We start from the raw sequence: 15,728 nt of genomic DNA, 5'->3' as shown, positions 1-15,728 counted from the left end.
AGAGAGGGCATCAGGGCAAATTGCCGGTGCAGCCCCCCCCCCATGGTGCTTTTGCAATTTGGGGCCTTTCTGTAACACGAGTCCCCGGAGGGGGGACTCCAGCGTCTCGGGGGCAGTTGTAATTTGGAGCCCCGAGGCTCCCAGGGGGCATTTTGTTTATTTAGAGCCCACGAGGCTCAGGGGGCATTTTGGCCACTTCGAGTCCCCCGAGAGGGACTCCAACGACCTGGGCACAGTTCTTAAGAGCCCGTGAGAGGCTCAGGGCACATTTGTTAATTCAGAGTCCCCAGAGCAGGACTCCCAACGACCGGGGGCATTTGTCTTGAGCCTGAAAGGCTCCACAGACACGGGGCTATTTGTTTTCAAGGCCATGAGGCAACTCGCACATTGGGGCATTTCTAAGGGTAGAGCGCCCCCGGTTGACAGAGGGCCGCTCCCCCAGTGCAGAGAAGACCTCTGGCGTGTAACTTACTTGCCCTGACCAGAGTGGTGGTTTCTGCCTGGCTTTAGCGCAAGCCTTAGCCAACCGGAAATCCCATTTCTAACAGTCTTCATGTGAACATGGAGAAGTCAGTCTAACAGCCTATCCAGACAATACATTATTTGGGAGCGACTCTGGACTCAAACAAAGGAAGAGCGTTTACTTTGGTGGAGAGACTTTCCTTGATGCAGCAGAAATGCAAAGCTCTGCTTCAGACAGATCGCCCAGCAGTCCGTCAGGTGGCATCTTTGCTGGAGTCCATGGCCTCCTGCATATTTCTCATTCCCAATGCCAGGCTTAGAATGAGACCCTTGCTGCAAGATCTGGAAAACAAATAGGACCAAGCAACGGTCGCTGGAGGACCGGATTGTTCTCTCCCAAGCAGCAAAATCGTCCATCATGTGGTGGATTCAACAGCAAAACCTTTTGGTGGGAGTCCCTTTCCATCAGCCAGTTCCAGTGCAATAGTTGATAACGGATGCATCTGTGCAAGGATGGGGAGCACACATGGGGTACCTTCAAATGCAGGGCCGGTGGTCCGAAAAAGGACAGGCCTACCACATAAACATGTTGGAGTCACGGGCAGTCCATCTTGCTCTAAAAGCTTTTTGGCCGTCGATCACGTCCAACTCTATCCTGATCCAAACAGACAACACGACCACCATGTATTATCTAAACCAGCAGGGTGGTATGCGCTCTCGCCCTCTCTCCCTGGAGGCTCAAGCGATCTGGCACTGGCTCGGAATCTCTCCATAGTGGCCAGGCACCTTCCGGGAGAGCAGAACGTAAGAGCAGGGGCGCTCACTTCGAAGATCAGCCAGACTGGGTGCTGCACGACGAGGTGGTGGCGGATATTTTCCAACAGTGGGCTCGTCCGTCAATAGATTTGTTCGCAGACAACAGAAACAAAAAGTGCTGAGCCTTCGCATCCAGATTCCACCGTCCAGGGACAAGGGGGAATGCACTTTTGATGGATTGGTCAGAGACATTTGCATACGCCTTTCCTCCTCTGCCTCTTATCCTGAAGGTGGTGTCAAAGCTCATCAGATCCAACATGAAGATGATTCTGATGGCTCTGGACTGGCCACGTCAGTGGTGGTACCCGGACCGTCTGCAGTTGTCGGTACTACCCCACAGGAGACTGTCTTACAAAGCGGACCTGCTGACCAAGATGGACGGGAAAATTCTCCATCCCAACTTCCTTCTCTGAACTTGGCAGCATGGCTCCTGGGGTCCTACAATACGGACACTTGAATCTGCGGCAGGACAGCATGCACATTCTGAAAGAGGCTAAGAAGCCTTCCACAAGAGCTTCGTACACGTTTAAGTGAAAAAAAGATTCTACCTATGGTGTGTTGCGAATCATTTTGACCCTACAAAGGGGCAGGAGGAAGTGATTCTTCCTTACCTACTTTATTTGGCTAAAGCGGGTTTGAAATATGCCTCGATCAGGGTTCATTTGTCAGCCATTACGGCATACAGAAAATTGCCCAACTAACTTTCTTTTTTCCAAATGCAGGTGGTCCAGGATTTCCTACAGGGGTTGAAAAAAGTGTATCCCCCAGTTCCAACTCATTCGCCCCCTTGGGAATTGAATCTGGTGCTGTCTAGATTAATGGGTCCTCCTTTTGAGCCCATTCATCAATTGTTTCTGAATTATGGTGCCATGAGAACCGGTTTCCCAGCCTCCAAAAGATCCATTTCAAGATGGATTGTGTCCTGTATAAAATTGGCCTACCAGTTGGCACATAAACCCCTTTTGTTGTCTCCTACAGCACATCCCACTAGGGGATATGCGGCCACAGTAGCTTTCTTGCATGATGTTCCAATATCAGAAATTTAATTTGCAAGGCAGCAACCTGGAGATCGGTTCACACTTTCACAAAGCATTATTGTCTAGAATCCGATTCCAGGGCGGATACTCCAATGGGTCAGGCCTCCTTGAGGAATCTATTTGGATAGTGATATATCTATCCAGGCTTAGTTATCTGAGCTGGTTGGTTAATTTACCGTTCTGTTTCCTTTGCCCCCAGGGGGATGAGGTGAGGCTCACTATTCTATTCTAGTGCTTAGGACTATTGATGAGGATCCCCTAGAAGAGAAGGATTAGTTACTTACCTGTAATCCTTGTTCTCTTCCCGGGGTATCCTCATCAAAGTCATAAGCAACCCTCCCGCCTCCCCGGGCAAAGGAGCACTGTATTTTTAAGAAAAATGTAATGTCAACTCTTTGTGTTATGGCTTTTCGAGTCACTGCAAAGAGCAATTGACTTAACTGTCACCCCTGAGGCATGATGGGAAGCTAGGGGTCATGACTGCCTTAAAGGCACAGTGCCAGTTTATCTCAGGGTTGCTACAAGTTAGCTTTTCAGCCTTTTTATGCTATGTTTCTGCAGTGCAGCCTGGCAGCTGTATATGCTTTCAGTCCTATGTGAGACTTTGTGCTGACTGCTAAGCATTACATGTTCTGCTGTTGTTTTTCCCTGTTTCTAATGTATTCTTTTATGATATAATGGGGAGTCCTTACAGCATCATTCAGCTCTGGTGTGTGTAAGGCTGCAGTTGCTTTTTAATAAATATATATATATATATATATATATATATCACATGATTGTTTCTCCGGGGTCCTGCGCATGGGTGGGAATATTCTAGTGCTTATGACTTTGATGAGGATACCCCTGGAAGACCACTAGGATTACAGGTAAGTAACTAATCCATATTCGACCGACACCACAACACTTCCTGGAGGACCACTTGTCTACTGGGAAGGTTAGTCAAGGGAGCCATAGAGATGGTGCTGGTGTCAGAGATCGAGACTGGCTGTTATTCCTGTTACTTTGCGGTGCAGAAAAAGGACAGAGGCCTTTGCCTTGTTTTAGGTCTTCTCACTTTGAACTCCTTCCTTCAGAAGGACAAGTTCAGAATGCTTAACCTGCCCCAAATTCGGTCTGCCCTGGATCCATGAGACTGGATGTGGGAGTTTGACTTACAGGGCGCCTATTTCTACATCACTCTCCTGCAGTCCCACAGTCGTTATCTGCAGTTTCAGGAAGGCCAATAGAACTTTCAGTTCTCTGTACTCTCCTTTGGCCTTACCAGTGCACCTTTGGTGTCACAAAATTGATGGTGGTGGTTGCAGCTCATCTGCGAAGGTTCAGAATCCTAGTCTTCCCATACCTAGATTATTGGTTGCTGATGGTGGACTCACCTCAAGAAGTCGTAACCCACCTCCAGACGACAGCCAACTTGTTGACCTCATTGGGCTTTTCCGCTAACGTGCCACAGTCAAACCTGACTCCTTCAACGGATTCCCTTCATTGGAGCCCAAAAAGATTCAGTTCTCTTGTGAGCTTTCTCGCCGTCTCAGTGAGGCCATGGCATTTGGGTCATGATCCCAATGTCCCAGTTTTCGACCTGGGTCTCATTGAGAGTGACTCTGAGGCTTCTTGGCTTCCTACATCCACTTGTGGTCCACATCCGGTGGCACACACAGGCTCTCCATTGTAATCTGTAGACTTAGTGGGCTCAGCACCAAGGAACCTTTTGGGTTCCATCCAGGTGTCACTGGAGGGTGCAGAGGAAAAGATATGTAATAATGGCTGCATGACCGCTATTGGACCATGGCATGGCTACCCCACTCAGAACTATTGATAGTGATGAATACATTGTTATGAGTTTGGGAGGTCATAAAGGTCATCTGCAAGAGGTGGAGATCAGAGGACTGTAGTATCTGGTGGAAACCATTCTCCATATCCACATGTTGGAGTTGTAGGCGATTCGCTTGGTACTGAAGGTGTTTCTTCCAACCACCAGGAAGGAATTGGTATAGGTTCTCACAGATAACACAACCACCTGCCATGTGGTACTGCAGAATACAGGGAGGTGTGGCGTCGTGGGTCAAGTGCGAGGAGGCTCTGTACCTATAGAAGTGGAAGGGATTCTCCACTTCTTCCTAACACCATTTGTGGTTCTGCATTGGGATCTCCATTTGGTTCTCACCTATTTGATGTGCATTCCTTTTTAACTGATGTACAGCAGCCCAATGCTTCCTTTGACCATATAGACACTGTTCCTTCTTGCTATCACCTATGCTTGGCAACTAAGTGAACTCTAGGCCGGGTTTGTCCAGCAACCTTGCACATCTTTCTGGACAAACTGGTCCTCCATACAAAAGTGTTTTTTTCTGTCAAAGGTAGATCTGCCATCCCACATAAAAAAATCCATTACTTTGCTGTCTTTCTGTGCCCCACCTCTTCTGTCCAAGGAAGAGGAGCGACTCCATCTTGATCCTAAGAGGGCTCTCCGTTTTTACATCGATCGGACACCCTCGATTAGATCAACTTTTTGGGCTTCTCTATATACAAAAAGTGGATAGTGGTACAAAAGCGAACCCTCTACCAATGGATTGTATTATGCATGAATATCTGTTGTGGGATAGCCAAGAAGTAGTCCCCAAAAGACTTGCATGCTCATTGTAGAAGAGCAAAGGTTGCTACCACTGTTCTGACGCATGTTGTGCCAGTCTTGGACATCTGCCAGGCTGCTATGTTAGCGTCCCTCCACATGTTCACAAAGCACTATTGCGCTGGCTGCCAGATCTGGTGATTCGGCACTTGCCTGGTCGGTCCTGCAGAATTTCCTGATTTGAGTCATTTACAGACCCACCACCTGGGGAGGTATTGCTTTGGTATCTACTTGAAAAGTGTGGAATCTTTGTATAGAAGTCTCTATCAGACAAATAAGTTACTTAAGATAAGTCTTTTTAATGTAAAGACTGTTTAACTGCAGATTCCTTACCCACCCACCCCTTCCCAGTTCTGTGGAAAAACTCCTACAGCATTCATAAGATCTCAAACTTAGAAATCTGCACACTGGCACAATCTGATGTCTATGGGCTCCACATCTGAAGGCTTGGACAAATCTCAGAAAGAAACTTATGGCAGCACAGAGATGACGCCGATATAATGGCCCTAACGTCCCCTCCACAGTGAGACTGACCTGACGTGGAGCTGCAACACGCCACGTACTGCAGCGCAAGGGAAATACTATAAAAATCTTCCTGATCCAGTCTAACACTGGGGAAATTCACAAGGTGAGGAAGCTGCAGTTAGATGGTCTCCACAAGAAAAGGTGTTACAAAAGTTAAGTAACATGTTCATATAATTCCCAGTTAGGGTCAGCACTGCAGTCCTAGCTCATGCAACTGCCATGCAAGCCATAACTTGCTCACTAAATGCAATGCTTACGACCATACCCTTGATGTGATGGATGCAGTCACAATGTTCAAAATAATCTTGGATATGAAATTTCAGATCGCATTACCATTAAGGGTATGAAAGGGACAGTGGTGAATGTGATATTAGTTATTGGTTTGAGTATTTGTTGTTGTTTAGTACATGAACTTTTAGATGTTACTGGTTGCAAATATTGTGAGTTGATAAGAATTGTATTTGGTTTGGATGGCTGTTGTGAGAGTCTTGGATCACGGAGCTAACGTCTGAAAACTTTCATTGGTTTGTTTTGGTATCAACTAGAACAGTAATTTAACCATTTAAAGTAAATTTAATATTTTAGCACTTTAAAGTATTAGAACCATACATAAGAAAAACATTTCTTTAACTGTTGTTTTTTTCAGGGAATTTCTGTTTTTGTTTTCCTTCATCATATACTGTATCCAGTTACTTTAAATGTTTTCCCTTCCTTAGGGGCTTATACTTGCAGCATAGGGTGCAGTCATTGTTGGGATACTCTAAGTTGACTTTTACTATGCCAAGGATAAGGGTAGCCTCTTGCAAGTTTGTAATGTGTTGGTGACCCTTCCAAAACGTGGTTTTATAAGGCTACGTGCCTCAAAAGGTTGCTGGTGTTAGATCTGCTAAAGTAAACCTTTAAAATAGGTGGTAGTGGCCTTGGCCTTCCTACTGATATGCTCTCCCCATTGGTATGCCCTCATCATTTGGCATCAGGATGTAACATCAGATGCTGACAAGGAGGGAGTTTAGTGTGGGGCGGATAGTTGGGGGGATTGATGTAGTTAGGGTAGATGGAGTTCTTATGAAAATGGGGTGTTATAACTAAGGTGGCACTGTTCACCTCTGTATTGGATGTTGGTCTAAAATCGTCATAAGACGTACTGAAACCTAAATATATCAAAACAAATTAAAACCTGCTGATTGTAAATTATGGTTCTTTCCTCACTGGTTCAACATCCTCCATCCATGCGATACATAGCGAGGCAAATCATTTCTGTGTTTTCAGAAATAACTGCATTCCCTTTCCTGGTTGGATCAAAGCTATTTCCACAAGTCAAATGTTAGCAGCTAATGTCCCTATTTTCATTTTTTATGGGCCGGCTTAAGAACGGATTTTCAATATAATATTTGAATGTAATTGTATAAAAAATCCAACTTTTTTCATTCTGTTGTCAAATTTACTTCAAGGATTCATTTTCACAAAAAATGTTTTACGTGACCTTCCTTATCTTCTGGTATATTGTGCTCTTTGAGTTAAGGGATAAAGCAAACTATGAGAACTGGGATTAGAGGTGTTTACCCATTCAGTCCTGTGAAAGGTTGTGTTTCCTCACCTCCCACACAATGGATGTGTTTGCCTGTTGGACCGCATTTTATGACCGGTCTGGCTGCTGCTATTATATTGCATTGTAAAATTATATCTCTTTACTGTCTTAAGGGGATACAGCATGGTTGCTTTACGACACCTATGGTTTCCCAGTGGACCTGACAGGTCTGATTGCTGAAGAGCGTGGCCTTGTTGTGGACATGGAAAGCTTTGAGGAAGAGCGAAAATCAGCACAGGTAACATCTGATAATGCAATATGACCATGGTGGGTTTGGGAGACGTTGGGATGGGTACGGTTTGGTCTGCTTTCCATGGAATAGTGTTACTTTAACTTGCTGGTTGCTGATCTAACGATCAGATATGGAGTCACAACTGTGATGTCTGTTTGAAAGATCTTTAAAATTGTGCATGCCTGGTCAGGGACAGAAAGAATATGCAAGTTATTTCTGCTCACCCCTCATTAGTGATGTGATCGCTGAACTTTCTGGCCATTTCCTACCATGAAAGGGCCAGTTTTATCCAGCAACTATGCCATTTTGTTTGTTGTTATGGTGACACAGATTACTGCTGTACACTCTTTTATCAGACATTGATGATCAGTAATGCTCTCTTGGTCTAATAGAGTACTGCCTTTGTGTTGTACACTGTGCATGTTTCTTATGTGACACTTTTCTGAGAAACCTCTGATCTGGTATTAGGGCCTTTTCATACTGCATCACTGTGTCTTAATCTGTGTACGTGGGCACCTGAAGGTGTGCTACACTTACTCAGAGGGCCCACAACTGCTTACAAACTTAAATAATAGAATAATTTTCTATATATACATAAAGAAAGTTTTAAAAAAATATTGGAATTCTCTGTAGATGTGAAGGACTTTAAAATTTGAAGCTAAAAATTAAGTTGTTACCCTAACCAGTGATTTGTGGGAGCAGTGCAAGTACAGTAAACAGTCTCGTATGGACAGTTGATGGCCTCAGGTAAATGTGGACAAAAAAAGAATGCATTAAGTGCAAAAAGGCAAAGCTAAAGTCTAGCGTACCTCTTTATCTTTTAGAAATAAAGCTACATTAGGAAAACCTCTATCCTTCTGTTAACGTTTCGCAGCAACCACAGCACCGAGACCGCCCTCATCAACGCCATTGACGACATCAGGACCCTGCTAGACAACGGGGAGACTGCAGCACTTATCCTCTACCTCTCCGCCGCCTTAGACACTGTCTGCCACTTCACACTACGCGCACGCCTCCACGCCGCAGGGATCCGAGACGAGGCTCTGGAATGGACCACCTCCTTCCTCTCCGGCAGGACCTAGAGCGTCCGCCTCCCCCGTTCCGAAGCCTCCGAGATCATCAGCGGCGTACCTCAAGGATCCTCCCTCAGCCCGACACTGTTCAACATTTACATGGCCCGCTCGCACACGTCGCCCGACAGCACGACCTCAACATAATCTCCTACGCCGACAACACTCAACTGATCCTCTCCCTCACCAAGGACCCCATCACCGCCAAAGCCAACCTCCATGAAGGAATGAAGGCGGTTGCCGACTCGATGAAGATCAGCCGTCTGAAGCTGAACTCGGATAAGACGGAGGTCCTCATCCTCGGCTCCAACCCGTCAGTTTGGGACGACTCCTAGTGGCCAACGGCACTGGGGGCAGTCCCGATCCCCAGCGACCACGCACGCAACCTGGGAATCATCCTCGACTCAACGCTCTCAATGACCAAGCAAGTCCACTCCGTCTCCTCCTCCTCCTGCTTTAACACCCTCCGCATGCTCCGCAAGATCTACAGATGGATCCCGACCGATACAAGAAAGACAGTCACCCAGGCCCTCGTCGGCAGCAGACTCGACTACGGAAACGCTCTCTACGCGGGAGGCCTGACCAAGCTCATCAATAGACTACAGCGTATCCAAAACGCCTCAGCACGACTGATCCTCGATGTACCACGACACGGCCACATCACCCCCCACCTGAGAAACCTACACTAGCTCTCCGTCAACAAGAGGATATCCTTCAAGCTCCTCATCCACGCACACAAGGCACTCCAAAAGACCGGCCCAGCCTACCTCAACAGACTGCTCTCCTTCTACACCCCAACCGCCAGCTAGGCTCCGCCGACCTCTGACTCTCCACCATCCCGCGCATCCGAAAAACAACCACCGGCTGGAGATCCTTCTCCCATCTCGCCGCCAAGACATGGAACACCCTCCTACTGAGCCTACGACAGACCCAAGACCTGCTGACCTTTAGGAGGATACTAAAGACCTGGCTGTTCGATCAGTAGCGGCCCCCAACTCCCCCCCCCCCCCCCCCCCCCCCCCCCAAAAGCGCCTTAAGACCCTTGCGGGTATGCAGTGCGCTTAACAAATGATTAATTGAGTGAACATTTAGATTTGTGTATATTTTCTTTGCTTATGGACTCAATTATATATTTAATTTATGTATTCGTTTGATCTGTACTTGTTTCTGTATTTTTATGCATTATTTTGAGATTTCGATTATAGGGAGGGGACCCCAGATTCGAGTAGTGATTTCGCGAAGGGCCCTAAAAGTCTAAAGGTTAAGAACCACTGCACTCGATTGCTGGATATCCCGTTAGTTTCTTTTGCTCCTTAGTCCTCATTTGTCTAGGCCACAATTGATGTGCGAAATATATTTGACCTGTTATCTAGTTATTGCCAAGCTTTTTATCAGGTGTTCAATAGTTATTGAGCATTTACTCCTTCACCAAATGCTCTTACTATTCCGAAGGCTTTTGCATGTCTTTTTATATTGCGATGTATTTTTTTTTTTCTTCTGTTCAGCTGAAATCTCAAGGCAAAGGTGCTGGTGACGAGGATAGGCTCATGCTGGACATCTATGCCATTGAAGAGCTGCGCTCCCGTGGGCTGGATGCTACAGACGATTCCCCAAAATACAACTACAAATCCGACGCCAGTGGCAGCTATGGTAAGATTTCATCATTGAAGGGCAAAGTGTTGCAATAAGACATATTCACCTTCCTTTAGATGGGGGCGATTGAAGAACCTAAACATAAACCGAGGTATATGTGTGTTTACATTTCACCATATGATGATCCATAATTCAGCACATGCTCTGTGCACAAAAGTATTACTGGCAAGGAGTCGTTTGGCAACAATACAATCAACAAAACAAGCAAGCATTTACAATGCAATGGTCTCTGCTTTGTTTAAGTTAGAGCTATTGGCATTGCTCATGACATTTTTGTTTTTAAAACATAAATAAATGGCATTGCAATTTACAATGCCTGGTTGATTTCCACTAGGTTGCTAGTACTCCAGTAGCCAATTCCATATTTGGGCGGTGCTGGCTGCATGATCAGAGGTATGTCTTAATGTGTTCTGTCGTAGGAGTTGTGCATGTATTGTGTTGTAATTACATCTATTTAGCGCTTACCACCTGTGCCGAGGCATTTAAGCACTTTATGGCAAGTAGCACAGTGCTCCGGAGTCTAAAGTGGTTATTAATTGTTGCAGATTTATTGGTTATTGGATTCATTTATGTTGCAAGGAAATGTAATAATTTCCTCCGTTTTCAATTGATTATATTTGACGTTAATAGGAGTTAGGTGTAATTATTAGAGTGAGTTAATGTAAGCGAAAAAAGTAGCTGAGGAATAGGGTGAAAGATGTTAAATGTGACTTTAAGCAGAGAGAGGAGCAGATAGCTTCGATGGGTTTAGTGCATTGGAGCACAACTCTGTTGTGTTGGTTGTGGTACTCGAACACTTGGTGTGTCTATTCTGTGATAGATAGGTGTGCAGGATTCTGTTTATTTGAACTCTGGAATGCTTTCCCTGTATGTGTTTGGTCCCGGATGCGTGCTGTTGTGAGGGAGCACCTCGATATGGATTCAAGTGGCATAAGTGTACTCCTTGATGCGCATGCAATGTTCAGTCCGAGACCGGTTTGAAGTTGCGGTTGTGTTCCTGTTACAAAAGCGTGTTTTCGTCTGCATATTGAGGATACATTTGACTTTAAAATGCAGCTCGCCAGAGCACTCGCGCCTGAATAGGCTGGACTCTGGACCGGAGTGACTGCCTAACCGAGGAGAGGTGTCTGTTGTCATTTACCACATGTACTGCCCCCCTTCCCTTCATACTGCTTTCGTGACTCTAGCATTGCCAACCTGTACACTGCAAGCCTCTGGGCTCCACACTGCCCGCAGCTTTGTAGTCGTTCGAGCCCTTACTTAACCCTTCACTTTCTGCAATCTGAAATGTGCCCTCTAGGGTAGATCTCTCGGGTAACTAGGTGCGAAACACGCAAAGGAATTTGTCTTTTAACAAATGAAGCAAGCACGTCTAATTCACTCGTTCCACCCTACAATTTCTATTGCCTCCAAGAAGGCCTGATGCAGGTTTCCCCATGCAGCAACAGTGTCAAGAGTTGCTTTGCTGATGCGTGTTGTCTCTGCCCTGTGGCGGCGGAGTGGCTTACGCAAGCCTCCCTGGTCTTCAACGGCGGAAGGAACAGGAAGACGGCCTCTGGACACAGTAAAACTCCATTTTACTGCGCTTCATCTCTGCTGAGCCTCTTTAAAATGCTTTCGCGTTACACAGGAGTTTAAAGTTCTCTAAGGAAGGGGCCGTCTCGAGCTATGAGTGTTTACAGGAATTTGAACTGCAGCAACTTGCTGACCTGCCGGGGCCCCCTATGAGGGACGGGACATTTGGCACAAAACCGGTTCTTTCCTTTCAGGCTAATTAGTACTTACCTGACAATGATCCGGACTTCCTGGATAACCAGTTGAAAGAATGCTTCTGGCGTTCAAACTCCTTTTGAACCCTGGTTATCCTCTTTCAGGCTATTGGGCTGAAGGTGGTTGAAACCAGGCCGCCATAAAACAAGATGGTCAATCTACAAATAACACCTAACACATCTTGGATTTTCCAATCAAACACTTCGACCCCGAATTGGCAAGCAGTTAAACAACAAGCACTCACCGGCTGGGGCGGAGGACTCTGCGACTTCTTGCGGCGGTCGGGGCAAAATGGCATAACAAAAGCGCAGCCATTTTCGCGATTCGGGGGCCTGTTTTTAGCAGTTGAGTGACTGATGACGTCACGGCTAAAAAACTGCAAAAAACACGCCCCCGAATCGCTAAAAGACGGGGCTTGAACTGAGTGACGCCCCTCTCCTCCAATGGCTGGCCTCCGTTTAGAAGAAGAGGGGCGGGTTCAAGCCCCCATACTGCCAAAACAAAAAATCTCGGACTCCGCCCACTGCTGCCCAGTGCGACGCTAGTCCGAGACCTAAAAAACTGGTGACCACTCTTTCTATAAGGATCTTGGTGGTGTTTGCAGGACTTCTAAATTGATTGAGCCTTCTCTTTCTGATCCTCTTTTCCGAGAAGGAGAGACGGGTACATTTAGTTCTTTCTGTCTTTTTTGATGGTGTCAAGGTTTCTCGGGTAAAGATGAGTAACTAGAAGCATGCTAAGTCAACTCAAAGCAGGACCTCTGATGGTGCTGCCATTACCGACTATCAATGTAGTATCTTTGCCATCCTGTTTGCCTTGATTAAAGTATAGATGTGCCATGCCACTGAAAATTAGGTCTAATTGCACGTGTGACATGACTTTTAAAACTCCACTTTGGCATCAGTCAGGTTCAAAGGCTTTAAGTCCTAGTCCACATTCGTAATTCAAGCTCCTGTAAAATATCCGTCTGACTTTTACTATTGCTGATTATTTGTGGTGGTGTTAAATATTAGAAACAAAACTTTAAATCTTCAGTCTGGCTTTGGGCATCTGACAAGGGTTTTGTCCAGCAGGTGATAGGAGCAAGGCCACACTTCATTTGGAATATTAGGTGCTCATCGGGAGTGTGAAAAAAGCTGTTACACGGGTTGGGGGAGGGTGGGGTAGCCTTGGGCAACAGCCACTAACTCTTGTTATTCTGTGCCCCATATTACCACCCTGATTAGGAGGATGCTTGTAACTTTTAACAGGAATAACTCTAGGAAGGTAAACATGTCGTGGCTGTTTCTTGTAAATCTCAAAATTGCATTGGCCGACAGACTAGTCTTGAGAGCAGTGTTTATTGAGGAGGCATCGATCAGGTAGTATTTGTGGTTAGTGTGTACACTAGTAGTGAATTAAATGCGGTTACTTCTTCTGTGGCGAGTCATTCCAAAGTGAAGGGTTTTCTTTCTCTTGCTTCAACCTGGGAAATCTTAGGAGTTGCTTAGATTAGATTTAGTGTGTCTTAAATTATTTTGAAAACTTCCCCATGTTCTAGACCTCACTGTCTGGATGCGAAAGTAAGTTTTTTGATCAATTGGCTAACTACTTATAGAATATCACCTATTTTTTCCAAGAGTCAAGGAGGCAAATAAATTGTGTACCAGTCAGCTCAGCTTTATATTTGTGTTCATTGGCCTCTGGAGTTTTTCTACACCCTATTATGCTGACTTAAGAGAACAAACCTGTATTTCTTAATATGTGCTTTACGGTTTCAAGTGAAACTTTCTCATGCAAGCAGATTCTCACTGCACTTCACAGGTTCCCTGTTTCTGCCTCTGTAGAACAGTTTCTGGCATTGCAATTTCTTTGGATCACAGATCTGTCAAGTATCCGCAGTCTCCATTAATAATGTTAGGTCCTTTTGATTTATTTAAGATTTGCAGCATTTAGGATTTCGTTTTATAAAACATTCCCAGAAGTGGACTTTATTTCAAGAACTCCATCTGAGCCAGTTACGGGTTTGGGTTCACAAATATTAAGTAAATAGTCCTGTTTCCACTCACAGCCAATATGGAGTTGTTTCTTTTTTTGTAATCCTCTAGTAGCATTTCATTTTTTTAAAAATGTTTATTAGTAAACTTTAGTGTGTGCATTAGCATGAATATAGATAGTAATTATAAGTAGACATAAGAGATAATAAACCACCTCCAATGGCATTATGAACAACGCTTGCCCGATTGCCTTTATCTGCCATTAGGTGTGGGCTTGAATCCGCCTCTTATTCAGTTTCTATACCTTCCATTTTGCCACAGTGCCTTTATTAATTTCACTGTTTTTCTTTTTTGATGTTGTACTTGGGTAAAATATGCTACAAGGTTCTGGATTGAAGTCCTGCCATTTCTGTCACAAGCAATTTGCTGCAGTTCACCTGTGCATGTACTGCATGCTTTGTTTGAGGAAGGCTCCGTCTATTTATGCCAGCTGCCCCTGTGCTCAGTTGCAATTTGGTATCACAAGAATCAATGTTCTATATTTTAGAGTGAGTTGACACCCTTTCTGCAGGTAACGTGATTTTTATTGTGCTCTGGAAGACTCAAAGGGAATGTTTCAGAGCTCAAAGCCTGGGTGCACTCACAAGCTCCTTGAAACCCAGCCAGGTACCGAGGCATTCTGCCTGTCTTGGTCGGAGTCATCACACAGGGTACATGAAGTGTTTGTAAGAAACAAACATGAGTAAAAGTGGTGAGTTGTACAAGCATCTTTTCCACAAGAATTGGGGTAAGAGGGCAAAACTGCATATCTGATGGGTACTTTTAACCATAGATTCCTCGTCTTTTGATTATCCCCCAGGCGCCAGACCTAGTAAGAAACAATCTCCTATATTGTCTTCATAGTTTTTTATATATATATATATATATATATATTTTTTTTGTGCATCTTGCCATTTAATTCTTTTCTGAATTTGATCCTTTGCAGAGTTTGAAGGTGGTGTAGCCACTGTGAAAGCCCTACGCAGGGAAAAGGCCTTTGTGGAGGAGGTGACGACTGGACAGGAGTGTGGAATTGTGCTTGACAGAACCTGTTTCTATGCAGAGCAGGGTGGGCAGACCTATGATGAAGGCTACCTACTCAAGGAGGATGACAGCACGGAGGATGTAAGTTTAATGAAGACAATGAAGGATCTCTAATTGTGAGAAGGGACTGGCCTACTTCAATTAAGCCAGGGATGTGCACCGATTTTATTAGATGGGTCCTTTTCTGACACCCATTACTTTTGCCAGGCCTTGGTGCTTGTCTATGCCTTGTAATAGCTTGCTTAGACTGCTGTAACATTGTGTTCATAGCATGTCAGGCTGTAGATTCACATGCTGTGCATACTCCTCCCATCTACTTTTGAGCTGTGAACTTAGCAAGTTGTTTTTCTTCTAAGAATTCTTTGTATCATAAGATGTGCTGTGGCTCCTCCCTTAGAGTACAATGCACACGGGCTCCAGGAAAAACTTAACGACAGGCTTAAAAGGCTCCACACCCGACTGCGAACAGAAGGCTGATCCTATGCTGTTGCATCTACATGAAAAGTCTTGAAAGCACAAAACTGGCTCCCTCCCAGTGATTGCAAGAAAAAAGCAAAACGTTCTTTGTAGCATAAACGATGCTTATTGGGGCAGAAGATTAGGATTCCTGTGGGAATGATCTTCCCATATTCACCCAAAGTAGCCTGCAATTAATTATGACAAATCTCATCTCCCAGCGAGCCTTCAGATGGAACAAACATGCAGGCAAGGCAGTTCATCGACCCCTCCTGTGGAACTGTTATTTATTCCTTCTACTGAACTCCCTGGAGGCTAGGCCCAGCAAATACTGGGTTGAAAGTCTGCATAGTTCTTGTGTATGTGAATAAAACAGGTTTAATGTCCAGAACAGCTAACAGCCTTAAATTGATTTGTTATGTCATGGTGAT

The 15,728-nt window shown here is 45.1% G+C and overlaps 1 protein-coding gene across 1 annotated transcript in view; it reads left to right on the top strand.

Annotated features, from left to right (window-relative positions):
- The window catches only part of AARS1 (alanyl-tRNA synthetase 1), a 336,551-nt gene that overhangs the window by 140,740 nt on the left and 180,083 nt on the right, over positions 1 to 15,728 (top strand). The window contains exons 10-12 of the mRNA XM_086945275.1: positions 7,171 to 7,295; positions 9,865 to 10,009; positions 14,744 to 14,922. Of these exons, the coding sequence (XP_086801401.1) occupies positions 7,171 to 7,295; positions 9,865 to 10,009; positions 14,744 to 14,922 (449 nt within the window). The remainder of the gene's footprint in view (positions 1 to 7,170; positions 7,296 to 9,864; positions 10,010 to 14,743; positions 14,923 to 15,728) is intronic.

The sequence above is a fragment of the Lissotriton vulgaris genome, chromosome 12 (genome assembly GCF_964263255.1).
Source record: "Lissotriton vulgaris chromosome 12, aLisVul1.2, whole genome shotgun sequence".
Classification (NCBI taxonomy): Eukaryota; Metazoa; Chordata; class Amphibia; order Caudata; family Salamandridae; genus Lissotriton; species Lissotriton vulgaris.
This window is presented reverse-complemented; position numbering and strand designations above follow the sequence as displayed.